General features: G+C 59.4%; 1 protein-coding gene and 1 long non-coding RNA gene across 7 annotated transcripts; one reads left to right on the plus strand and one right to left on the minus strand.

Annotated features, from left to right (window-relative positions):
• Positions 1 to 896: 896 nt before the first annotated feature.
• LOC100593873 (ATPase family AAA domain containing 3A) lies at positions 897 to 24,900 on the plus strand. Of its 6 annotated transcripts, none has more exons than XR_004028496.1 (16): positions 897 to 1,295; positions 4,855 to 4,931; positions 6,129 to 6,230; positions 6,534 to 6,593; positions 8,349 to 8,418; positions 9,625 to 9,790; positions 10,032 to 10,101; positions 12,231 to 12,386; positions 13,016 to 13,072; positions 13,344 to 13,469; positions 13,792 to 13,916; positions 15,117 to 15,168; positions 16,978 to 17,048; positions 18,104 to 18,374; positions 19,896 to 20,004; positions 24,128 to 24,900. XR_004028496.1 is itself a non-coding variant. In XM_030805854.1 (16 exons), exons 1-16 carry the CDS (start codon positions 1,091 to 1,093, stop codon positions 24,272 to 24,274), a joined length of 1,761 nt encoding a protein of 586 aa, XP_030661714.1. In that variant the 5' UTR covers positions 899 to 1,090; the 3' UTR covers positions 24,275 to 24,900. The 6 variants fall into 6 exon arrangements, 2 of the variants coding, with proteins under 2 accessions (XP_030661716.1, XP_030661714.1); XR_004028497.1 differs by having other exon boundaries at positions 18,104 to 18,321; XR_004028498.1 differs by having other exon boundaries at positions 898 to 1,295; positions 18,207 to 18,321.
• Positions 11,537 to 15,732, minus strand: LOC115833055. The gene is made up of 2 exons (XR_004028501.1): positions 15,689 to 15,732; positions 11,537 to 11,617 (listed from the first exon to the last, which is right to left on the minus strand). It is a non-coding gene; the product is annotated as an uncharacterized LOC115833055 (long non-coding RNA).
• Positions 24,901 to 24,922: the final 22 nt, after the last annotated feature.

Genomic DNA, 24,922 nt, shown 5'->3' on the forward strand with positions numbered 1-24,922 from the left:
GCCTGCCCTGGCACCCCGGCCCCGTCCACGTCCCGCAAAAGGACCTCGCTGGCCGCGCCACGCGGGAAGGGGCCGCCCCGGGGTCTTGGGCGGGAGGCCCCGGCACCCTCTGTGGGGAGCCGTACGGCCATGCGGGCTGCTGAGACTTCGAGGAGCGGAGGCGCCTCTCCTGGGCTCTTGGCGCAGCGACCCCAGGGCGCGGACTCACCGCAGAAGGGCTCGACTTGCCCGGGCGCCGGTGCCGCCTCGGGTGAGGCTCCCGCGAGACTCTTCTCTGCGTCCTGGACTCACCGCAGGACGCCCCGCCGCACGGGTCGAGAACCTTGGGGCTATGGTCGGGCGCGGTGGCTCACGCCTGTAATCCCAGCACTTTGGGAGGCCGAGGTGGGCGGATCACGAGGTCAGGAGATCGAGACCATCCTGGTTAACACGGTGAAACCCTGTCTCTACTAGAAATACAAAAAATTAGCCGGGCGCAGTGGCGGGCGCCTGTAGTCCCAGCTACACTGGGGGCTGAGGCAGGAGAATGGCGTGAACCCGGGAGGCGGAGCTTGCAGTGAGCCGAGATTGCGCCACTGCACTCCGGGCTGGGCGAAAGAGCGAGACCTTGTCTCAAAAAAATAAAAAAGAGAGAACCTTGAGGCTCCTTGGACACCTGCCACCCGTTGCCGCCAAGGCCGGAACTCCGCGGAGCCCCTAGCAACCGAGGTGACGCGGTTGCGGCGCGGGGCTGACATTGCCTCGGGTTCGCGTACGTCCCTCGGGCATTTTGTCCCGGCGTGGCTCCCGTAGCCAGACACTTCACCCCGCCCACCTGGCTCCCGCCCCGCTAGCTCCCGCTTCACTGGCTCCCAAAGCATGTTGGGCAGTCGTGGCGCCGATGCTATGGCGTCACTGCCCTCGCGGCCAATCCAAGGGCTGAGCGCGTGTCCCTTACGCGCTTCTATCGCCGGGAGGAAGGGGTGTGTGTCGCGCCTGCGCAGTGGTCCTGGCCAACGGCTCGCGGCGCGTGGAGGCTGCTCCCAGCCGCGCGCGAGTCAGACTCTGTTGGGGTCCCGGCGGCGGTAGCGGCGGCGGCGGCGGTGCGAGCATGTCGTGGCTCTTCGGCATTAACAAGGGCCCCAAGGGTGAAGGCGCGGGGCCGCTGCCACCTTTGCCGCCCGCGCAGCCCGGGGCCGAGGGCGGCGGGGACCGCGGCTTGGGAGACCGCCCGGCGCCCAAGGACAAATGGAGCAACTTCGACCCCACCGGCCTGGAGCGCGCCGCCAAGGCGGCGCGCGAGCTGGAGCACTCGCGTGAGTGTGGCGGAGCGGGGCGGGCGGGACGGGCCGGGGAAGCGGGAACCCTGGCCCTTACTTCTCCTCGCCGCTGTCGGCAGGCACTTCCCGGACGAGACTGCGCCTCCGGAGCACCCCGGGCCGGAGCCGTCTCGTGTCCCGGGAGGATCGGACTCTTTCTGTCACCCCTTTGCACCTCTCCAGCTGTCAGGAGCGGGTCAGGTGCGGAAAGCGTTGCGGAGGTGGCGCTCATAGGTTACAGGGTTCAGGGCCTGGGGCTGGCCGTGGTCTTGTTACCGCCGAGTGTGTGGGATCCTTCTGCGCTTGCTGCCTCCACGTGGCACAGGCCAAGGCGTGGCCAGATCGGTAGATGGGTTTGTTGGGTGGTTGCTAGCAATTTCCACATAACAAGGGAAGCGTATTTGAGAATCATTTGGTTCTAACGAGAGCCTAGCAGATTTACACTTCTTGTGGTTTTAGCGTTTGCACGGCGAGGTCTGTGAAGCCACAGGTCAGGCCGTGCTGCCCAACTTGAGTAAATTCGTGACCCAACGCCCTCAAGGTGTGAGCACTCACCGTGTTGGTCAGGCTGGTCTTGAACTCCTGGCCTCAGGTGATTCGCCCACCTCGGCCTCCCAAAGCGCTGGGATTACAGGCGTGAGCCGCTGCTCATGGCCTTGCTCGGTAATTTCAATGATCAGGTTAGGATGGGAATCAAGGGCTGGACTTCAGGGCACCTCGGAGGACAGCGGACTTTGGTGACTGACTTTCTTGCTGCAGGCTTATTTGGAGGGTTCCTTTCTGTCCTAGTTCCTGGGGGTTTTCACCCGCTAAGTTCACTTAGAGATTGAAACTTCTCCCACTTCCAGAAGCTGAATCTTAGTTATCAGCCTGTGGCCCCCCCTGCAGTGGTATAGGCCTGGTTGAGCAGCCTCAGGCCGCCGGGGCCTCCTCCCTGCACCCATGGTGCAGACCTGTGCCTCTGAGTTGCTCCAGTCCTGGCGGCCCCAGAGCTCCTGACCCGCAATCCGCTCTGCTGGCGTTGCCAGTGCCTTGGCCTGCCCTCTCTGTGGTCGAGCCGGGCCTGCGGCAGGGTCTCCAGGTGCACCGTGGGGAGCCCTCCATCAGTCTTTATTTCCTGTGGATTCTGTTCCAGATGTGGGCTGTTTCATTTTTATCCCTTCCCTCCTTCCTGGCATCACTGCTGGCTGGTGAGAGAGGTTTCTCCAGAATTTGCCGCCCCCTTTCGGTCCTGGACCTCTTTTCCTCTTTTTCCCCTGGTGCTCCCTGCCCTGCCAGTCTGCCTGGTAGCCCCTCTGCAAGCCCGGCCCCTCCGGACGCTCCTGGCTTCCTCCGTGCGCCTTTCCTGGCAGCAGGGTCGCCGGAGCCCATTGCTTTGGCCTTGCTGCTCTCCAGCAAACGGGAGGCTCCTCCTCACAGACTGGCTGCCTCCTCTGTCCCTTGAGGCTAGCCCCATGCTGCCTTGTTCCCAGAGTCTTCCCTGACCCCTTCTCTGGCCTGTCCTTGGAAGCCAGAGCAGCACATTTGTGCCAGAACTGTCTGTGAGCACCAGCGCTTGCCCTGCACTCCACAGAGTGGTTGCCTGGAGGACACCCTGGTGCCCTGTGGGTGTGAATTCACGCGCTGGGACGCACGTCCCTGGCACAGGTCACTCCAAGGTGGTGAATGATTGTTCTCATTCTCCTAACCGAGAGGCCACACGGGCACCTGACCTGCTCTTTCCCCTCTCCTCCCAAGAGTCACTGAGGGTGGGAACTGTCAGTGAGCCATTTTCAGGGGAGGGAGTGGCCTCAGCTTAATCCAGCCAAAGGTCCCCTCGGGAGGAAATAGGCAGAGCGCCTCCCTGTGACACCCACAGTGTCACAGTGCCGCACTGCTCTGCGGCAAGACTCTGGGGAACTGACACCCTCGGCTCCCTTGGGGTCAGAGTGAGAGTGGTTGAGGGCCTTTGGGGCTGCCCTTGGCTTCCCGAGCTCAGCAGCCAAACCTGTTCACCTGGCACTGTCTTCCCTGAGAGGCAGGTCCTGGTCTCATCTGTGCTGTGTTCACTGGGGTCCCCAAGGTTGGCTCCCAAGGCACTTCCTGAAATCTGACGCTGATGCCCGTCAGCCTAGTTCGTGCCTAACCACAGGCCCAAGCAGACCCACCCCAAACGCCAAAGCGTCGCTGCCTCTGTCTAAATGCAACGAGCACTCCCCACAGCACTTCCCACCTGCGTCAGTCACCTCCAAAAATTACACCTGAGCTGAGAACAGACGCTGGGCTCTAGTGACGTGTTTGCTGCAGTTGACTCTGAAGGCTTAAAAAAGTGAGACGGGCTGCAGGAGGAAGAGAGACGGGAACAATGCACCAACCCAGGAGCGTCGGCGGTCCCTGCCTACTTTACGCGTCTTTCTATGTTAGAAGATTTATATATTTATGTATTTATTTGAGACGGAGTTGCCGTCCATTGCCCAGGCTGGAGGGCAGTGGCGCAACCTCGGTTCATCGCAACATCCATCTCCTGGGTTCAAGCAATTCTCCAGCCTTGGCCTCCCGAGTAGCTGAGATCACAGGCGTGCACCATCGTGCCCTGCTCTTTTTTTGTCTTTTTAGTGGAGATGGGGTTTTGCTGCCATGTTGGCCAGGCTGGAGATTTTTTTTTTTTTTTTTAAGTCTTTCTCTGTCTAGCTGGAGTGCAGCGGTGTGATCTGGGTTCACTGCAGCCTCTGCCTCTGGGGTTCAAGCCATCCTCCCACCTCAGCCTCAGAGTAGCAGGGATTACAGGCATGCGCCACTGTGCCCAGCTAATTTTTGTATATTTAGTAGAGATGGGGTTTCACCACATTGGTCAGGCCGGTCTCTAACTCCTGGCCTGAAGTGATCAACCCGCCTCAGCCTCTCAAAGTGCTGGGAGTACAGGAGTGAGCCACCGCGCCTGGCCAAAAGATTTTTATGGTAAAGTTTTATGATGGGAAAACTGTCATCCCAGAAAATTTTGAGACCTGATGCTGAGGCCTCGGCAGCTCAGAGAATACATACTTCGGTCCCACGACACCCAAACATCGACCTGTGTCGGTTCCCCTCTAGGAACAAAATGTAACTGAGAACTTTGTCGTACACTTGCCCTCATTACCCTGAGCTTGTTGGCTGCTATCTGATTCTTAATTCATTCCCTTTCTTGCCTGCATGTGCTTGATAGCAGATCAATGACAATAGCCATTGGAAGCTTAGGAAAAGCGTGTGTAACGTGAAAAAATGGACACTTTAGCCATCGCCTGACTTTGTGTTGAATTGGGAAAGAGCCTCCTGCCGTCCACGTGGGATGGCCTTCCTGATGTGGCTCTCCAAGACCGTCCCTGGGGGGATAAAACCCCACAAATGCATCAGGCCGTGTGCTGGGGGTGGGGCATCGTCATGCCAGGTCTGACTAGGAAGGAGGATGGGGAGGCAGGGCTGGGGGCTTTGAGGTCGAGGCGTTGCTGTGGATTCCAGAAAGCCCCTTGGCTGGTGTGCATGCCTGCCCAGCGGCATCCGCGTATCCTAACACCTGCCCTCCGTGGCCCTGCATCTGCAGGTTACGCCAAGGACGCCCTGAATCTGGCGCAGATGCAGGAGCAGACACTGCAGTGGGAGCAACAGTCCAAGCTCAAAGTGAGTGGGGCCGGTATGGGCGAGGAGGCCGGGTCGCACATGGGGTTTGGGTGCGGAGATTGTTGGGGCTACTGCCGGTGGGCAGGGCTGGGGGCGTGTACGTGGGCAGCAGTGGGGCCCAGGGCCGAGCTTGGGCGCCTCATTTCACAGAAGGAAACAAGGGGAAGTGAGAGACGCTGCTGCAGTGCCGCTGGAGAGGGAGGGCCGGTGTTGGTGAGGGCGTCTGGTCGTCCTGAGGGCCTGGGTCTTCTTGATGTTCTCACCTCATTTCATTACACTCAGCAGGATTTTTTTGTTTTATTTTGTTTTATTTATTTATTTTGAAACGGAGTGTCTGTTTCCCAGGCTGGAGTTCTGTGGTGCCATCTGGGCTCACTGCAGCCTCCGCCTCGTGGTTTCAAGCAATTCTCCTGCCTCAGCCTCCTGAATAGCTGGGATTACAGGCACCAGCCCCCACACCCGGCTAATTTTTGTATTTTTAGTAGAGACGGGGTTTCACCATGTTGGCCAGGCTGGTCTCGAACTCCTGAACTCAAGCGATCCACCTGCCTCGGCCTCCCAAAGTGCTGGGATTACAGGCTTGTGCCACTGTGCCTGCCCTGTTTCATATTATTATTATTTTTTATAGGCAGAGTCTTAGTCTGTCTTGCAGGCTGGTTGCAGTGGCGTGATCTCAGCTCACTGCAACCTCCACCTCCTGGGTTTAACCCCCTTCCTCACCCTCTGAGCAGCTGGGACTACAAGAGCCTGCCACCACATCTGGCTAATTTTTGTATTTTTAGTAGAGATGGGGTTTCACCATGTTGTCCAGGCTGGTCTCGAACTACTGACCTCAGTTGATCCAGCCACTTTGGCCTCCCAAAGTGCTGGGATTATAGGCGAGAGCCATCGCACCCAGTCCACTCAGCAGGATTCCTAGAATAAGCACGAGCTCTGCCCTCAGTGCAGTCCAAAAGTGGGTGTCCGGCCTCCCTCCCTGGGGGCCTTCGCAGGCTTCTGCTGGTGCTTCTCTGCCTGTGGGTCTGGATTCCTCCAGGGCCTGAGCCTGGGTGCAGATGCGGCTGGAAGCCCTGAGCCTGCTGCACACACTAGTCTGGGCACGGAGTCTCTGCCGTGGCGGAGCTGTGCAGACACGAGGGGCTGTCAGGCAGCGCCAGCCCTGAGCAAGTGCCAGCTGGTGAGTGCTGTGCTCTGTAGGAGTACGAGGCCGCCGTGGAGCAGCTCAAGAGCGAGCAGATCCGGGCGCAGGCAGAGGAGAGGAGGAAGACCCTGAGCGAGGAGACCCGGCAGCATCAGGCCGTAAGAGCGCAAGAGGCCGCGAGGGAGGCCGCCCGGCTCGGGGGAAAGGCGTGGGGCAGGACTGGGAGCTGGGTGCGGCCCCGGGACGCTCTGGAGTCAGCCTTTAGAGCTGCCCTTGGAACAGCCTTGCACAAACGCCTAAGACCTGTGAGGTCCCTCACTGCTGAGCCGGACGGGAGGTCCCCGCGCCTCCCCACGTTTGTGTGAGGCTGATGGCGTGTTGGAGTCCCAGGCGCTCGGCCCGGTCAGCCCTGACTGTAACTCCCGGCTGAGATGTGTCTTTGTCGCCCTCTTCTCCCCCAGAGGGCCCAGTATCAAGACAAGCTGGCCCGGCAGCGCTATGAGGACCAATTGAAGCAGCAGGTGAGCTCAGCCTCCCCTGCGAGGCGCCTGCGTCCCTGAGAACGTAGGTAGCTTTGTGGGACCAGTCAGTGGGTGAGAGGCCACGGGGCAAGAACGCTGGGGTTGCTGATGGTGGGTGCTAGAGCAGGGGAAACTACTCGGACAGACACGCACAGGCACATATGTACAGGCACACATGTACAGGCACACATGCAGAGATGTGTGCACACATGTACACGGGGAGACAGGCACCTGCCCACACGGACATGCACACACACTCCCCGCACACAGGTGCACAGACCCCTGCACACACGGGCACACACCCTGGCACACGGGCCCACACACACACCCCCACACAGAGGCCTGCACTCACACACCCGCAAACACACCTCAACACAACACGGGCATGCACACACCCACATGGACACTCACACCTGTAAACACACCCCATACACACAGGTACGCACATGCACCCCGCACACACACACATACGCACACACATCCCACACACAGGTACACACACACACCCCACAGAGGCTCACCGGCACCCCTGCACTTGGGCACACACACACCCCCGCACGCGGGCATACCCCCCCATAGATGGGCACACACATGTCCACACACACACACGGGCGTGCACACACTCTGCTGTACACACAGGCACAACCCCCCCTGCATACACGGGCACGCACACAATCCCCCGACACGGGCACACACACCCTCTCCTGCCACAGGGACACACACACCCCCGCACACGGGCACTCACACACCCCCTCACACGGGCACACCCTGCACACGGGCACGCACCCACACATGGGCACGCACACCCCCCCGCACATGGGCACACAGCCACACACGGGCACGCACCCACACACAGGCATACACATGCCCCCCACGGGCACACACCCACACACAGGCATACACACTCCCCCCACGGGCACACACCTACCCCCCACGGGCACACACCCACCCCTCACGGGCGCACACACACACACCCCCACGGGAGCACACCCCCCCTCCACGGGCACATACTCCCTCACATACATGGGCATACACAACCCCCCCTATGAGCATGCACAGCCCCCCCCCTGCACGGGTGCCCACACACACACACACAGACACACCTGAACACACGGCACACACACACACCCCAAAACAGGCGCATAGCCCACCCACCCACGGGCACAGTCACTCCTGCACATGGGCACAGTCGGCCCCACACATGGGCACAATCACCCTCCACAGTTGGGCACAATCACCCCACACACACAGGCACAGTCACCCCCCACATGGGCACAGTCACCCCACACACACACGGGCACCGTCACCGCCCGCACACACGAGCACAGTCAGCTCCCTGCACACACGAGCACAGTCACCCCCCACACACTCGGGCACAGTCACCCCCGCACTCGGGCACAGTCACCCCCTGCACACTCATGCACAGTCACCCCCCGCACACGGGCACAGTCACCCCCCTGCACACTCGGGCACAGTCACCCCCCGCACTCGGGCACAGTCACCCCCGCACTTGGGCACAGTCACCCCCCGCACACGGGCACAGTCACCCCCCTGCACACTCGGGCACAGTCACCCCCGCACTCGGGCACAGTCAGCCCCCGCAAACATGGGCAGAGTCACCCCCTCACATGGGCACAGTCAGCCCCTCACATGGGCACAGTCAGCCCCTGCACACGGGCACAATCACCCCCCCACACACACGGGCACAGTCACAGGTTTTAAAGGCATTTCCCTTTTTCTGTGGCTTCTTCTCAGCAACTTGTCAGTGAAGAGAATTTACGGAAGCAGGAGGAGTCCGTGCAGAAGCAGGAGGCCATGCGGCGAGGTAGGCTGTCTGCTCTCCTGGCTGGGGCGGAGGTGGTGGGGGCTGCATGTGGACCTCAGCACCTGACAGACGCTCACCCGGTGTGCACTCTGAGCCTGACTTCTGCGGCCCAGCCCCTCATAGCTACCAGTGCAGTGGGCGAGGCGTGCCGGGGCTCCATGGGATGGGGCTCCCTCTCGGAGGACACCTCTGTCTGCGAGTGGACACCAGGGTCTGTGCGGGGAGGGCAGGAGCTGCTTCACTTCATGAGAAGTACGTGGGTCTTTTTCTTTTTTTTTTTGAGACGGAGCCTCGCTCTGTCAGCCAGGCTGGAGTGCAATAGCACGATCTCAGCTCAGTGCAACCTCTGCCTCCCAGGTTTAAGCAATTCTGCTTCAGCCTCCCGAGTAGCTGGGATTACAGGCGCCGCCACCACGCCTGGCCAATTTTTTTGTATCTTCAGTAGAGACAGGGTTTCACCGTGTTGGCCAGGCTGGCCTTGAACTTCTTGATCTCATGATCTGCCTGCCTTGGCCTCCCACAGTGCTGGGATTACAGGTGTGAGCCGCTGTGTTCTGCCTAGAATATGGGTCTTTACTGTCCTGGTCTCAGTGGGGATCACAGGTATTTGGTGCCATGTGGCATTTGTTGGCAAGTGCTCCAGGCAAATGTCTGTCACCACTTTTCACCGTGGGTGGGCTTGTGGCGAGGTGTGTGTGTTTAATGTTCAATAGCCAGGCACACGCACGTCACGCGTCTCTGAGTTCTGACAGCTGTTTCTGTGTGATGGGGGCTTCCTTGGGAGCTCCGCGTTCTGGTTTTTTGCTTTAAACGGCTCGTCCTGAGAAGGTGCCTGGGCCTCTGGGTTGGATTTCAGGGGCCCTAATCCATGGCGGGGGCCGGCCTGTGGCGCTGTCCCTACCAAGGTCTATGTGTGTCTGTGGCATGGGCCTGTCCATGGACTGGGCTTGTCGGTGGAGTGGGTCGGTCCGTGGCGTGGGCCTGTCTGTGGCATGGACCTGTCTGTGGCCTTAGCCTGTTGGCGGTGTGGGCCTGACCGTGGCCTGGGCTGGTCCGTGGCATGGGCCTGTCTGGGGCGTGGACCTGTCCGTGGCCTTAGCCTGTCAGCAGTGTCGGCCTCTCCGTGGCGTGGGCCTGTCCACGGTGTGGGCGTAGGTGGACGTGCTGCACTGTGTGGTGCTGAGCTGCCCTGGCTCTCTGGGGCAGCCACCGTGGAGCGGGAGATGGAGCTGAGGCACAAGAACGAGATGCTGCGAGTGGAGGCCGAGGCCCGGGCGCGCGCCAAGGCCGAGCGGGAGAATGCGGACATCATCCGCGAGCAGATCCGCCTGAAGGCGGCCGAGCACCGTCAGACCGTCTTGGAGTCCATCAGGTGAGCACTGCCGAGGCCCGGGCCGGCGGCATACAGAGCCCCACAGGTGCGAGTCGCTGGTCCCAGGGCGCTCTCCAGCTCTTCCAGGCCTGGCTGCCGTAGGATGGCTCCTTGATGGGGGAACTCCCTCTCTGTCCTGGCAAGGCCAGGCCACCATGTCAGGGCCTCACCGTCAACCTGCTCTTGCTGTGTGGCACGGATCTTCATGTCCTTCCCGGTCACACCACTGCTTTCCCCGCAGGACGGCTGGCACCTTGTTTGGGGAAGGATTCCGTGCCTTTGTGACAGACTGGGACAAAGTGACAGCCACGGTAAACATACTCATAAAACAGGGCTGGCAGGTGGCTGAGGGGCAGCATGTGGGGGCCTCCTGGAGCCCCAGGTCCTGTCCCTGCCAGCTCTGCACAGCCCTGTAGCTCTCCCAGCACAGAGCAAGCCCACGTTGGATCTGCTGTCTTCGGCTGCTCCTCCCTCTTTGAGCTGGGAGAAGAAAACGCAGTTGCCAGCCTGGGCCACACAGGGAGACCCCATCTCTAGGAAAAATCAAACATTAGCTGGGTGTGGTGGTGGTCCCTGTGGTCCCACTATTTGAGAGGCTGAGGTAGGAGGGTCACTTAAGCCCAGGGAGGTTGCAGCTGCAGTGACCCGAGGTCGCACCACTGCACTCTGTCTTGGGTGACAAAAAAAGTCCTTGTCTCAAGAAAAAAATTGTCGATAGTGGTGGTTCACACCTGTAATCCCAGCACTTTGGGAGGCAGGGGCAGAGGCGGGCAGATCACGATACCGGGATCGAAACCATCCTGGCTAACACGGTGAAACCCCATCTCTACTAAAAAAAAAAATACAAAAAATTAGCCGGGTATGGTGGTGCTCGCCTGTAGTCCCAGCTACTCAGAAGGCTGAGGCAAGAGAATCACCTGAACCCAGGAGGCAGAGCTTGCGGTGAGCCAAGATCCCGCCACTGCACTCCAGCCTGGGCCATGGAGCGAGGCTCCTTCTCAGAAAAAAACAAACAAACAAACAGAAAAAAACAAAAAACCAGAAGGCAACCCTGACTCCATTTTGCAAAAACCTTTATTCCTTATAAAACCCTGAGAGTTCAAAGTTCACAGAGTCCTCTCTCGTTTAAAGCCTCACTCTTTGCCCAGGCTCCGGCCTGCTGTGGTGGCGAACCACGTCGCACATGGCTGCGTACTCCGTCCCCCCCAACCCCAGCCCAGCACATAGTAGGTGCCTGGCACTCAGTGGGCACTTGCTCTGCCGTGGTGCCGGCGCCCAGTGCCGTGACTGCAGCGCCTGCCGGTAGCCTCGTCAGTGTGACGGTGAATGTCGCAGGTGGTGTTGCCACCGTGTTGGTGAGACGGTGTCACCTGAGGACATGAGGGAGCTGCTTAATGCACCGTTGACTTTTGTTTGTTTGTTTTTAGAGAGAGGGTCTTGCTCTGTGGTCAGACTGGAGTGCAGTGGTGCCATCTCGGCTCACTGCAACCTCCACTTCCCCAATTCAAGCAATTCTTCTGCCTCAGCCTCCCAAGTGACTGGGATTACAGGCTCACGTCACCACACTCAGCTAATACAGGCCTGTGCCACCAGGCCCAGCTAATTTTTGTATTTTTAGTAGAGATGGGGTTTCACCATGTTGGCCAGGCTGGTCACAAACTTCTGACCTCAAGTGATCCACCTGTCTTGGCTTCCCAAAGTGCTGGGATTACACGGGTGAGCCACCGGACCTGGCCTAATTCATTTTTTGTTTTTGAGACAGACTTTTGCTCTTGTTGCATAGGCTGCAGTGTAATGGCACAGTTTCAGCTCAACTGCAACCTTTGCCTTCCGGGTTCAAGAGATTCTCCTGCCTCAGCCTCCCAGGTAGATGGGATTACAGACATGTGCCACCATGGCCAGCTAATTTTTTGTATTTTTAGTAGAGACGGGGTTTCTCCAGGTTGGTTAGGCTGGTCTCGAACTCTCGACCTCAGGTGATCCACCCACCTTAGCCTCCCAAACTGCTGGGTTTACAGGCCTGAGCTATTGCGCCCAGCCAGCCTAATCGATTTTTTAAAACGAGTTAGAGATTTGGGGTTAGTCTTGTTTTCCAGGAATAAAGTACCATTTTTAGTGGCCAAGAATGTACCAGAAGGTGTGGCCCTGTGACATATCTGGCTGGGTCTGCCCAGGGCCCTGCTCAGCGACCGGGGCTTTGTAGGATTTATGCTGCCACTTGCAGAGAAAATGGCCCTGAGTGAGGGCGCTATGACTGCCCCACCTGCCTCCTGTAACCGCGTGGGTGTCGGATTCGGGGCCAGGAATTGGGGTTCTGTGGGGCCAGCACACGGCCCTGTGCTTCTCCTTCGGGTGGAGAGAGGGTGGGGGCAGCCCTGTGTGTCTCCCACTCTAGGAGGGAGGGTGGGGTTGGTGCACCAGTGCGGTGTCTCTGCTGCAGGTGGCAGGGCTGACGCTGCTGGCTGTCGGGGTCTACTCAGCCAAGAATGCCACGCTTGTCGCTGGCCGCTTCATTGAGGCTCGGCTGGGGAAGCCGTCCCTGGTGAGGGAGACGTCCCGCATCACGGTGCTGGAGGCGCTGCGGCACCCCATCCAGGTAGCAGGGCAGGCCTGGCCCTCCCTGAGTGCAGTTCCTGGCTGAGTTCCTTCTGCCCCACGAGCACAGCCCACACACACCCTCCCGTCCCTTCCCTTTCCCCAGATAACAGGCAACCGCATGCTGCTTCACGTGTGGGTTTTCCTGTCCGGCGCTGTACCTTAGGGGTCTGCATCAGTGAGACCCTTACCCGTCTGCCTCGGTCTCCCCCGCTCAGGGCTCTTGGTGGGGCCTGGGAGCACATCGAGGTCCTTGCAAGTCCTGGGACTTGGGTGTGTGGTCGTCTGTCGGGGAAGCTGCTACAGGCCACGGTGTCTAGCGGCCTCCTTAGGGAACCATGCCACTTGCCAGCCCCCCAGGTGCCTGCTCTCCACACGGTGATGGTGGGGTCTCCACAGGTCACTCGGTGGGTGGTTAAGAAAATAAAAGCCAGTAGGAACTGGAAAATGCCCCTAATCCCAGCAATAGCCTCCCGGTCTCCCGGCGGGGCGGGGTTCCAGCTCCGGGCCAGTCCTGGCTGTGCTTTGGGGCAGCTCCGTTTCTGTGTGTTACGGAGCGTGTTTGTGCGTTGGTGGCTGTTCCATGGCTGTGGCAGGTACCCCAATGGCGCTTCCCCTTCCCCTCCGCAGGTCAGCCGGCGGCTCCTCAGTCGGCCCCAGGACGCGCTGGAGGGTGTTGTGCTCAGTGTAAGTCGGTGGGCCTGTGACCAGGGAGGCGCAGGGAGGGGACCGCGGAGCTGGGCCGGGCTGTGGCCCTTGCTGCTGCTGGTGGTGGTGCCCAGGAGCTTTTGGCTCCTGAGATACGACTGCTCGGATCGTGTCGGGGTTAGATAGGCTGCCCGTGAGCTGGGCGGCTTCCTGAGGAGCAGAGTCCACACCCAGGCATTCCCGCAGCCCCTGCCCCTGAGGCTTCCGTGGGTGCAGAGTGTGTCCCCTAAGCCCCTGTCTTCCCCGGCAGCCCAGCTTGGAAGCGCGGGTGCGCGACATCGCCATAGCAACAAGGAACACCAAGAAGAACCGCAGCCTGTATAGGAACATCCTGATGTATGGGCCACCAGGCACCGGGAAGACGCTGTTTGCCAAGGTGAGAGCACCTGCCTGCGCAGGTGGGCCAGGGGCCGCTGGGGTCTTACCTGCCTGCAGGTGTCTGGGGGGCTCAGCCGCCTGGGGAATGGACCCCCCCTTAGGCCTTTGCCCACCCTCATGTAGGCTCAGGGTGCTGGTGTGGGCAGCAGCGCCTCCCATCTTCCAGGCAGGGGACGTCTCGTGTCTGGCAGGCCGTGACTTCCAGGCAGGGTTGCCAGGCAGGGACACCCAGCAGGGGCTCCACACTCCAGGTGGAGTGTGCAGGCTTTGCAGAGGCGGAGGGAACATCTGTTCTGTCTCCCCTCACTCTTCCTGTCCAGAAACTCGCCCTGCACTCAGGCATGGACTACGCCATCATGACAGGCGGGGACGTGGCCCCCATGGGGCGGGAAGGCGTGACCGCCATGCACAAGCTCTTTGACTGGGCCAATACCAGCCGGCGCGGGTGAGACGTCCCCACACCTCGCACCAGGCCCTTCGCTGCAGGCCAGCAGGCTGCCTTCTGGGAAGGGGGTCCAGGTGGCTTTCAGGGACCTTGTAGTCTTTCTGCAGCTCTATCCTTGTGGCCACGCGGGAGGCCCGGCGGAGGGTCCCTCGGAGGGAAAGCCCCCTGAGTGTGGACCCTGGTAGACACGAGGCCCCCAGCGTGCGGAGGGTGCCAGTGGGATACTTGGCTCAGGGCAGAAGGGAGGTGGGTGGGTGCAGGGGGAGAGGGGTCTTCACAGCTGCAGGGGAGGCTCCTCCACAGCCGCCCTCCCTCCCACACTCGTGCAGGTGGGCGTGGGCACCGGCTCCTTTTTGTAGAACCATTTGAAAGTTAGCTGAAGACAGCATGGCACGCACCCTTCAATAGGTCCCACAGTGACCCCACGCAGGGCACGGCTGTGGCACCCTTGCGGTCTCAGCTGTCCTTGTTGGCACCACGTTCATCATGGCTGGCACCCTCCCCTCTGGCCTTTGACCTTTCTTTCTTTTTTTTTTTTTTTTTTTTGAGACGGAGTCTCGCTCTGTCACCCAGGCTGGAGTGCAGCGGCGCAATCTCGGCTCACTGCAAGCTCCGCCTCCCGGGTTCACGCCATTCTCCTGCCTCAGCCTCTCCGAGTAGCTGGGACTACAGGCGCCCGCCACCACGCCTGGCTAATTTTTTGTATTTTTAGTAAAGATGGGGTTTCACCGTGGTCTTGATCTCCTGACCTCGGGATCCGCCCGCCTCGGCCTCCCAAAGTGCTGGGATTACAAGCGTGAGCCACCGCGCCCGGCCTTGACCTTTCACTTTTGAAGACCCTGCCCCTGGCGTGGACTCTGAGTGGCCACCAGCGCTACAGTTGGCTGGGTGGGGGTGAAGCCTGCGGGACAGAGTCTGTCCCCCGTGTGTGGTTGGCCTGTGTGTGGGTGAAGCCTGTGGGGCGGAGTCTGTCTCCCATGTGTGGTTGGCTTCCCAGCCCCTTCTGAGGCCGGGCCGTGGTCAGCTGTCCAGAGGCCAGGCTGATCGGCTTCTGTCGAGTCCAGGACTTAGGGCTCTGATGGGGCGGAGCCTGACCCCGTGGGGATCTGCCTGCTTGGCCTGCTCCTGCCGCAGCCGGACGCTGCTGTGGGCCGCTCCTGGCGTCACTCTCGCCCCGCTTGGCCTCCCTCTCGTTCACAGCCTCCTGCTCTTCGTGGATGAAGCGGACGCCTTCCTTCGGAAGCGAGCCTCCGTGAGTGACAGCCTCTGCCTGGGCCACGCTGCAGCCCTCTGATCAATTTCTTTTTCTCTGTAAGCCTTGTGTGAAAAACAGCTTTTTTTTTTTTTTTTTTTTTTTGAGACGGAGTCTTGCTCTGTCGCCCAGGCTGGAGTGCAGTGGCGTGATCTCAGCCCACTGCAAGCTCCGCCTCCCGGGTTCACACCATTCTCCTGCCTCAGCCTCCCAAGTAGCTGGGACTACAGGTGCCCGCCACTGCACCCGGCTAATTTTTTGTATTTTTAGTAGAGACGGGGTTTCACCATGTTAGCCAGGATGGTCTCAATCTCCTGATCTCGTGATCCACCAGTTTCGGCCTCCCAGAGTGCTGGGATTACAGGTTTGAGCCCCCTCACCTGGCCGAAAAACAGCATTTTTTAGGTCAGCTTAAAGATAAGTCATGGCTTTTGAGGTTTTTTTGTTTTTTGAGATGGAGTCTCGCTCTGTCGCCAGGCTAGAGTGCAATGGTGCGATCTCAGCTCACTGCAGCCTCCACCTCCTGGGTTCAAGCAATTCTCTTGTCTCAGCCTCCCAAGTAGCTGGGATTACAGGCACCCACCACCATACCCAGACAATATTTGTATTTTTAGTAGAGATGGGGTTTCATCATGTTGGCCAGGCTGGTCTCGAACTCGTGACCTCAGGTGATCCGCCCGCCTCGGCCTCCAAAAGTGCTGGTATTACAGGCGTGAGCCACCGCACCCGGACGTCCTGGTCTATTTTTATTTTTATTTGTTTGAGAGGAAGTCTCACTCTATCACTTAAGCTGGCTTGCAGTGGCGCAATCTTGGCTCACTGCAACCTCCGCCTCCTGGATTCAAGGAATTCTCCTGCCTCAGCCCCCTGTGTAGCTGGGATTACAGGCTTTTGCCACCACACCCAGCTAAGTTTTTTGTGTTTTTAATAGAGATGGGGTTTCACCATGTTGGTCAGGCTGGTCGACAACTCCTGACCTCCAACGATCCTCCTGCCTCGGCCTCTCAAAATGCTGGGATTACATGCGTGATCCACCACGCCCAGCCTTTTAATTATCATTTTAAGACAGGGTCTCTGTCGCCCAGGCTGGAGTGCAGGGCCAATCACAGCTCACTGTTGCCTCGACCTCTCGAGCTCAAGCAATCCTCCTGCCTCAGCTGCCCGAGTAGCTGGGACTGCAGGGGCACAGTGCAATGCCTGGCTGATTTTTTTGTAATTTTAGTAGAGTTGGAGTTACCTCACATTGCCCAGACTGGGCTTGAACTTCTGAGCTAAAGAGATTTGTCCACCTTGACCTTCTGAAGTGCTGGGATTACAGATGTGAGCCCCTACGCCGGGTCAGGCTTGCTTGCTTGCTTGCTTGCTTGCTTTTTTTTTTTTTTTTTTTTTTAGGCAGAGTTTTACTCTGTCGCCCACGCTGGAGTGCAGCGGTGCAATTTCAGCTCGCTGCAACCTCTGCCTCCCAGGTTTAAGTGATTCTCGTGCCTCAGCCTCCCACGTAGCTGGGACTACAGGTGTGCCACCACGCCTGGCTAATTTTTGTATTTTTAGTAGAGACGGGGTTTCACCGTGTTGGCCAGGCTGGTCTCAAACTCCTTACCTCGTGTGATCTGCCCGCCTCGGCATCCCAAAATGCGAGTTACATTCGTGAAACACCGCCCTTGGCCCTGGTCAGGCTTTTGAGTTTAGATCCATGAAAGTGTCGCCACGTCCCTACTCCCTGCAGGAGGGAGGCCTGTGGGACTTTTTGCCGTGGCTGTTTACAAGGCTTTGCTCCTGATGCCTAAGGCTGGAACCTTCTCTCTGCAGGAGAAGATAAGCGAGGACCTCAGGGCCACATTGAATGCCTTCCTGTATCGCACGGGCCAGCACAGCAACAAGTGAGGGAGCCCCTCGGGTCCTGGGCCCCCGGGCAGGGCTGTGCAGCTGTCGCCCTTGGTTCCCACTGAGGGACCTGAGGGGCCCTGGCTCACAGTGCTGGGCAGCTGCCGTGGCCTCAACGTGCCCACCTCGGATGTCCCCTGGGAACGGCCCAGCTCAGGACAGCACGGGGTATCACTGAGGAACATGCGGGGGCCTCCCGGGCAGAGCTGGGTTCAGTCCTGTCCTCACAGCCCCGTGTGCCGCCCCAGCTTGTGGGTCCCTCTGCCTCTAGGTTTCTGCAGTCCTGTGCCTGCAAGGGAGGTGGTCTGATTGAGGCTCTGCTGGGTCTCTCTTGGAGGATGTGGGTGCCCTGGGGTGGGAGATGGAGACACGTTTGCTCCCGCGGGAAGCTGGGCATGAGCAGGTCCTGTGTGTCGGGGCAGAGCCTGGGACCTTGGTCCCTGCCCGGATGCTGGCCAGGGGTGCACCCTCCAGGCTTGGGGCCACCCAACTTCGTGTGGCCTCTGTGGGCTGCCGCCCAGAGGTCCCCAATAGGGTGACCGCCCTACATCCAGGCTCCCTAGTCCCTCTCAAATCCCCTAATTTTGAGTTTTCTTGGTCTCCTGGGCCCCTCCAGCCCTAGTCACATGTCACACGGAGGATCACATCCTGCCGGTCGGCCGTGGCTAACTCCTCAGGCGCATTGGGCTCGCTGGCTCAGCTGCTGCCAGTAGACGCTCCCTGGAGCCCTGACTCAGGTCCTTCTGCGAGAGGCAAGGCTGGGACCCTGCTGAGCCTCCCCTGAACCCGGGCCCCCGAGGTCCTGCTCCTGGCTCGTGTGGGTGAATTCTCCACATGGACTCTGGGTCCTGCATCCCTGCTCCCAGCACAGCAGGGCTCAGGCAGCAGGAGGGAGTGGTGTTCCTGGCGCTGCTTATCAGGCTGGGCGAGGGTCAGCGGGAAAGCGCCATACAGGGGGAGAACAGAGGCCCAGGAAGCCAGGCTGGGGGACAGCTGGGTGCGGTGGGGCAGGTGGCTGACCAGGGCTGTGCCCGTGTCCTCGTGTTTCCAGCCACTGTAGGTCCTCCCTGTGGGGGCTGAGGAGGCCCCGTTCCCCTCGGCACAGCTCGGCCAGCAGCCCCAGCATCCTCATCATCCTCATCCCCGCCCCGCAGGTTCATGCTGGTCCTGGCCAGCAACCAGCCCGAGCAGTTTGACTGGGCCATCAACGACCGCATCAATGAGATGGTCCACTTCGACCTGCCAGGGCAGGAGGAACGGGAGCGCCTGGTGAGAATGTATTTTGACAAGTATGTTCTTAAGCCGGCCACAGAAGGAAAGCAGTAAGTGTCCCGTCCCACCCAGCCCCCGTCCAGGGGCCCTCGTTCAGGGCCCACCCCTACCCCGACCCCTGTTCTCCAGACTCACCCAGCAGGCTCCGTCTCCAGGGTGGGCACCACCTCCCTGCCACGTGGTTTCACACAGGAGCCGCGTGGGCCCCAAGAGTCCCAGAGGCCGCATCCAGGGAGGTTCCACCACCCTTTCCTCATCCCCACCTGAGAACATGAGAACAGCCTGGCAGCGTCTCCTTGGGTTTGGAGGCAGAGTCCATCACTTACTTACAAACCTTTAGCATTCCTTTTTTTTTTTTTTGAGACAAAAGTCTCGTTCTTGTCGCCCAGGCTGGAGTGCAGTGGCGCAATCTCAGCTCACTGCAAGCTCTGCCTCCCAAGTTCAAACAATCCTCTTGCCTCAGTCTCCTGAGTAGCTGAGATTACAGGCGCCTACCACCATGCCTGGCTAATTTTTTTTTTTTTTTTTTTTTTAGTAGAAATGGGGTTTTACCATATTGGCCAGGCTGGTCTCAAACTCCTGACCTCAAGTGATTCACCCTCCTCAGCCTCCCAAAGTGCAGGGATTACAGATGTGAGCCACTGTGCCCGGCCTCTTTTACGTTCCTCTTCACTACACGGAGGGCTGTGAGGAAATCCTGTGCTCGGCCACTCCCAGGCCCTGGCAGTGAGGGGAAGTGACGTGGAGTGTTGCTCTGAGACCCCGTGTCAGGACTGGAGGGAGAGGCTCCTCATGGTCCACTGCTGGCTGCTGGCCTGGCCTCCCTCCAGCTGCCACACCCGGCCCTGGCGCCTCATGGTGTGGGGCATGGCTCCTGCTGCAATGTGCCTTGAAGCTGTCAGGCTCCCTGTTGCTGGCAGTGGGTGCAGCAGGCACCGTGGGCAGAGCCCTCCAGGCGATGAGGGGCCCTGGCGCCACACACCGGCTGCCTCGGGAACACTCCAGATGAGCCCAGGCTGCTCCACTTCTTGGCATCCCCAGGGCCCCGGTTTCTGATTCCTTAAGTGTACCTGACCCAAATCCCTGCTGTCGCCAGTGATGACAAAAGAGATCCTGGTTGCTGCTGCCGCCTGCTCCATGCCAGCCCAGCTTTCTGGGCCTCGGTTTCCCTATGCCTTCCCCTGCCCTGGGCTCCCCCACCCCCATGGCTGCTCGTAGCCTTGGCACCATGACTTGGCTTCTGTGGCCTCCAGGCAGACGCTTTTGCTAGAAGTCGAGGCTCCGCCACTGCCCGCATAAAGGCCACACACCCTGCGGGTGCTGAGTGAGCAGCTGTGGGCAGGGCTGGTGTGAGGAGTGGCTGGGGCCATCTCCAGGCCCTGCAGCCACTCCCTGCTCAGTCCGGGCCTGGCCTGCAGCAGGGAGGATGTGGAGCTAGGCTGTCGAAGTAGAGAGCCCCTCCAAAGAGGGTGTCTGGCGTGGGTGTCGGCCCGGCTGCCCGTCTTCTAGCCTCCACCTTGTGGTGTGGGAGCTGCTGCCTTGGCCGGCCCACTTGGGAACTCCTTCCCCAGGCGCCTGAAGCTGGCCCAGTTTGACTATGGGAGGAAGTGCTCGGAGATCGCTCAGCTGACGGAGGGCATGTCGGGCCGGGAGATCGCACAGCTGGCTGTGTCCTGGCAGGTGAGTCAGGCTCTGGCGCATCCACCCAGACGGGACCCCAGCTGCTGTGGAGATGCTCAGTTGCACCAGGCCTGTCCCAGCACCGGTGTCACGCAGGAGCTTCTGTTGAGGGGTTTTCAGTAAACAGATGTGACACAGGGCCCCCTGCCCCAGTCAGGCCACTCCACACGGCATCGTGCACCTGCTCATACCCTCAGGAGGGTGGAGCCATTTCCGTGGCCGACAGTCACGCGGGGCTCTCTGGAAGCCAGTCTGGCATTGCATTAGCCCAAGCTTTGCCAGGTGGGGCTGGAGGCTTCTGACTCACCTTGGCCAATAGGTACCTCCCTGTATAAATGCTCGTCAGGGCAAGCCCCATGTGAGTTGGGGGTTTGGGGTGGAGGGACGTTGTGTTTTCTGGACCAAGTCTGTGGGCTTGGTCCTGCTTGACACACAGGTGGGAGTGGCCTCTGGTTGTCCCAAAGCCAGTTGTTCCTTGGAGGCATCCCTCCTGCAGCTCCGTTTCTGCTCCAGGGCTGAGCTGGGACTCACAGGAGTGTGGGCGTGGCCATCCAGAAACCTTTGGTCTTTAGGGGTTGCTGGAAAAGCAAAACCAGGTTGGTGGGGCAGAAGGCGCAGAGGCCATGCATAGGCATCCCTGCCTCTGGGGTCTGCAGAGTCTGTGTGACAACCTGGTCACTCGATCTAGCAGCACATTTGAATGAATGTGTGACAGCTTAATGAAGTAGCCAGCTACCTTGATTTGAACGTTGGAGCCGAGGTATGTAGGGAGCTGTATTAGTCAGTACAGGCTGGGTTATGCCGCTGTGACAAAGAGCCCCAGATCTCAAACCCCGTCCTTGTGGGTCAGCTGAGGTCTCTGTTCCAGGCCACTTGGAACCAGGTCTGTTTCCATAACTAAGAAAGCAGGGGCCGGGCATGGTGGTGGCTGATGCTTGTATTCCCAGCATTTGGGGAGGCCAAGTCAGTCAGATTATTTGAAGCCAGGGGTTCAGGACCAGCCTGGAAAGCAAGGCGAGACCCCATCTCTACAAAAAATGAAAAAATTAGCTGGCCCTGGTGGCGCATGCCTGTAATGCCAGCTGCCTGGGAGGCTGAGGTGGGAGGATCACTTGAGTCAAGGAGGTGGAGGCTGCAGTGAGCTGTGATTGTGCCACTGCACTCCAGCCTGGGTTACAGAGCAAGACCCTGTCTTAAAAAATAAGAATAATTTGGAACACATGCAGTGGCTCACTCCTGTAATCCCAGCACGTTGGGAGGCCAAGGCGAGAGTATCATACACCTGAGGCCAGGAGTTCGAGAGCAGCCTGGCCAACAAGGCCAACCTCACCTCTACTAAAAGTACAAAAATTACCTGGGCGTATTTGTGGCGTATGTCTATAGTCCCAGCTACTCAGGAGGCTGAGCCAGGAGAATCTCTTGAATCCAGGAGGCAGAGGATGTGGTGGGCTGAGATGGTGCCACTGTCCTCCAGCCTGAGCAATAGAGTGAGACTCCATCTTAAAAAAATAGTAATAGGCCAGATGCGGTGGCTCACACCTGTAATCCTAGCACTTTGGGAGGCCGAGGCGGGCGGATCACAAAGTCAAGAGATGGAGACCATCTGGCCAAATGGTGAAACCCCGTCTCTACTAAAAATACAAAAATTAGCTGGGTGTGGTGGCGCATGCCTGTAATCCCAGCTACTTGGGAGGATGAGGCAGGAGAATCACTTGAACCGGGGAGGTGGAAGTTGCAGTGAGCCAAGATCGCGCCACTGCACTCCAGCCTGGGCAACAAAGCAAGACTCCATCTCAAAAAACTAAAACTAAAAAATAATTTGGGCTGGCTAGGCGCGGTGGCTCACGCCTGTAATCCCAGCACTTTGGGAGGCCGAGGCGGGTGGATCATGAAGTCAGGAGATCGAGACCCTCCTGGCTAACACGGTGAAACCCTGTGTCTAATACAAAAAAAAAAAATTAGCCGGATGTGGTGGCGGGCGGCTGTAGTCCCAGCTACTTGGGAGGCTGAGGCAGGAGAATGGCGTGAACCCGGGAGGCAGAGCTTGCAGTGAGCTGAGATCACACCACTGCACTCCAGCCTGGGCGACAGAGTGAGACCCTGTCTCAAAAATAAAAAAATAAAATAATTTGGGCTGGGCACGGTGGCTCACGCCTGTAACCACAGCACTTTGGGAGGCCGAGGCGGTGGATCTCCTTGAGTTCAGGTTGTCTGACCCCTTTGTCCTCCCAAAGTGCTGGGATTACAGATGTGAGCCACCGCCCACAGCGTCTTGAATGCTTTTCTCATAAAAGGGTGTTGAATTCGGTGGAATGCTTTCCCTGCATCAGATGAGATGTTCATGTGGTTTCCTTCCTCCACTCTGCTAATATTGATTTTTGTATGTTGAACATTTCATATGTGGAACATTGATTGATTTTCGTATGTTGAACTAGCCTTGCATTCCAGGAATACATCCTGCTTGGTCAGGGTGTAGAATCCTTTTACTATACTGCCGAATTTGTTTTGCTGGCATTTTGTTGAGGACTTTCCCAACGATGCTCATCAGGAATATTGGCCTGTTATTTTTCTTGTGGTGTCTTTGTCTGGGTTTGATATGAGGGTAATGCTGGCCTCCTAGGATGAGTGAGGAAATGTTCTTCAATTTCTCCAAGAGTTTGAGGAATGGTGCTGATTCTACTTAATGTTTTGTGAATTCATATGTGAAGACATCAGGTCCAGGTCTTGTCTTTGACCTTTTATAGTTTGAAGATTTTAGGTTCCCAGAAAAGTTGCAAGGGTAGCACAGAGAGCTCCTGGGCCCGGGGCCTTGCCACGTGCTGAACATCATGTGTCACTGTTGGCCCCACCCAGGACTGGGTCTTGCCCCAGAATCCCACCCAGGAGGCCACGTGACATTTAGCTGTCACTGCTGGTGGGTTCCTGCCAGGTCCCGTGCTTCTGGAGGGGTGGCCCCTTGAGCATCTGCTCAGCCCCTTTCCTCCACTGGGCCCTGGGTGAGGTGCAGCCACTCGGGTGGACCCTGAGGGTTCCTGCACCTGTTTGCCCTCTCTTGGGTGGGCTCAAGACCAAAAATGATGTTGAGCAGTCCCATGCCCCTGATGCGTAGTGGTGGTCCGGCTCTAGTCAGTCTCCTGCACTCCCGTGCCCCTGACCCACAGTGGCGGTGCGGCTCTGGTCAGTGTCTCCCCACACAGTGGCTCTTGGTGAGGGGTGGGCGCTGGCAGAGGGGACAGGCACCACGTGGTCATCCCCATGGCAGGTTCCGTTGTGGTGACGGTGTTGTGGGAGGATGGTGTGCTGCTGCCCCTGCACCCTGTGAGATGAATCCTGCCTCTGGGAGGCATAGCCGGGATGGGGTGAGGGACCCACTCAGCTGTCCGGGAAGGGTCCCCTGCCCTGTGCTTCCTCCAGGCGTCCTGGTGCGCTCCTGAGCACGGCGCCCAGTGTGGGTCCCCACACCCTCACCCTGACCCACGGGTGCCTCCCCGTGGGGACTCCATGCCCTTTGCTGGCACTGGGATGGAGAGCGACCCATCCGTGGCAGAAGGGCTGGACCTGAGGCTGCCTGAAGCCACACCGAGGGCCACAGCCCCAGCAGCTCCAGCCTCCGCGTGCTAGATGCCAAGCCCTGTGACCAGGAGGACAGGGAGGTGGCGGCAGAGGTGGCCTTGGTGCCACTAACCATGTGCCCTGAGGTTGGGCAGTGGCTGCCTCTGGCCTGGAGGCCTATGAGGGTCAGGGTCTGAGGGTCTGAGGTGCACTGTGACCCGGGGGGACTGCCTGGCCACGGCTGAGACACGCAGAGGGTCTGCAATTCCCCTGCCTCTCGGGAGCTGCCCTGGGTCTGCAGTCAGTGGGTCTCGGCCTTGGGCTTTGTATTATTAGAAAGTCATTGAGCAGCAGCAGTGCTGAGGACGCAGGCAGGGCTGTGGGCACTGCAGGGGCCGCCCCTGGTGTCCACACACGTGCTGGGCTCTGCCGAGGTGCGGGAAGCCTGTGTTTCACCCTGAGGCCGTCCTGGAGCCCCTGGTTTGGCTCCTCCCCACCTCGGGGACCTAGTGTGCATTTGGGGTGGGGGGTTCCCATGGCGGCCTCCCTCAGCTCCCTCTCTCCCCACTAGGCCTCGGCGTATGCCTCCGAGGACGGGGTCCTGACTGAGGCCATGATGGACACCCGCGTGCGAGATGCTGTCCAGCAGCACCAGCAGAAGATGTGCTGGTTGAAGGCGGAAGGGCCTGGGCGCTGGGACGAGCCCTCCCCATCCTGAGTCCACAGCGAGATCCACACTTCACGGAGCCTGGCAGCGGACCCCTCCCACCCCCAACTTCCGGCCTCTGCACATTTAGGAAGTATTCCTGGGTGGGGCAAGGGCTGTGCCCAGGGCCTCTGTGCACCAGGATGTCTTGTGGTGGGGGTCGGCCGTTCTGCCCCTCAGGACACCCTGTTGTGGTCACTGGCTAGGGCGGGGCAGGCCTCCTTCCTGCCCCTCGAGACACTCTTGGGAGATGCATTTTCCGTCTGGCTCACAGGGGGAGGGGGAGGGGGAGGCTTTGCAACCCAGCTTCTCCACAGGCCACTGGGAGGATGGGTGCTGGCTGAGCCCCTGTGGCAGCAGGAGCCAGGCGGGTGGTGTCTTTGTTCTTGGCTCCCACAGCAGAGCCAGGTGAGGGGGCGCCTGCTGGGACAAGACCCAGGTGGGGCAGCCTGAACCCTGTTTCCCCCTGTGGCCGGCATGCCCCGACCTTCACACACTGGTGACCCTGAGAAACCCCAGGCCATGCCCAGGAGGAGGGAACCTGGCAGGGTGTCTGAGGCCACACTCTGAGCTGGCCAGTCCAAGCCTGTGGCTGGAGCTGGGGTCTGTTTACCTAATAAAGTCCCACAGGTGCCTCATCGCCTTGTCTATCTCTTGGCT

The sequence above is a fragment of the Nomascus leucogenys genome, chromosome 24, assembly GCF_006542625.1.
Source record: "Nomascus leucogenys isolate Asia chromosome 24, Asia_NLE_v1, whole genome shotgun sequence".
NCBI classification, from domain to species: domain Eukaryota; kingdom Metazoa; phylum Chordata; class Mammalia; order Primates; family Hylobatidae; genus Nomascus; species Nomascus leucogenys.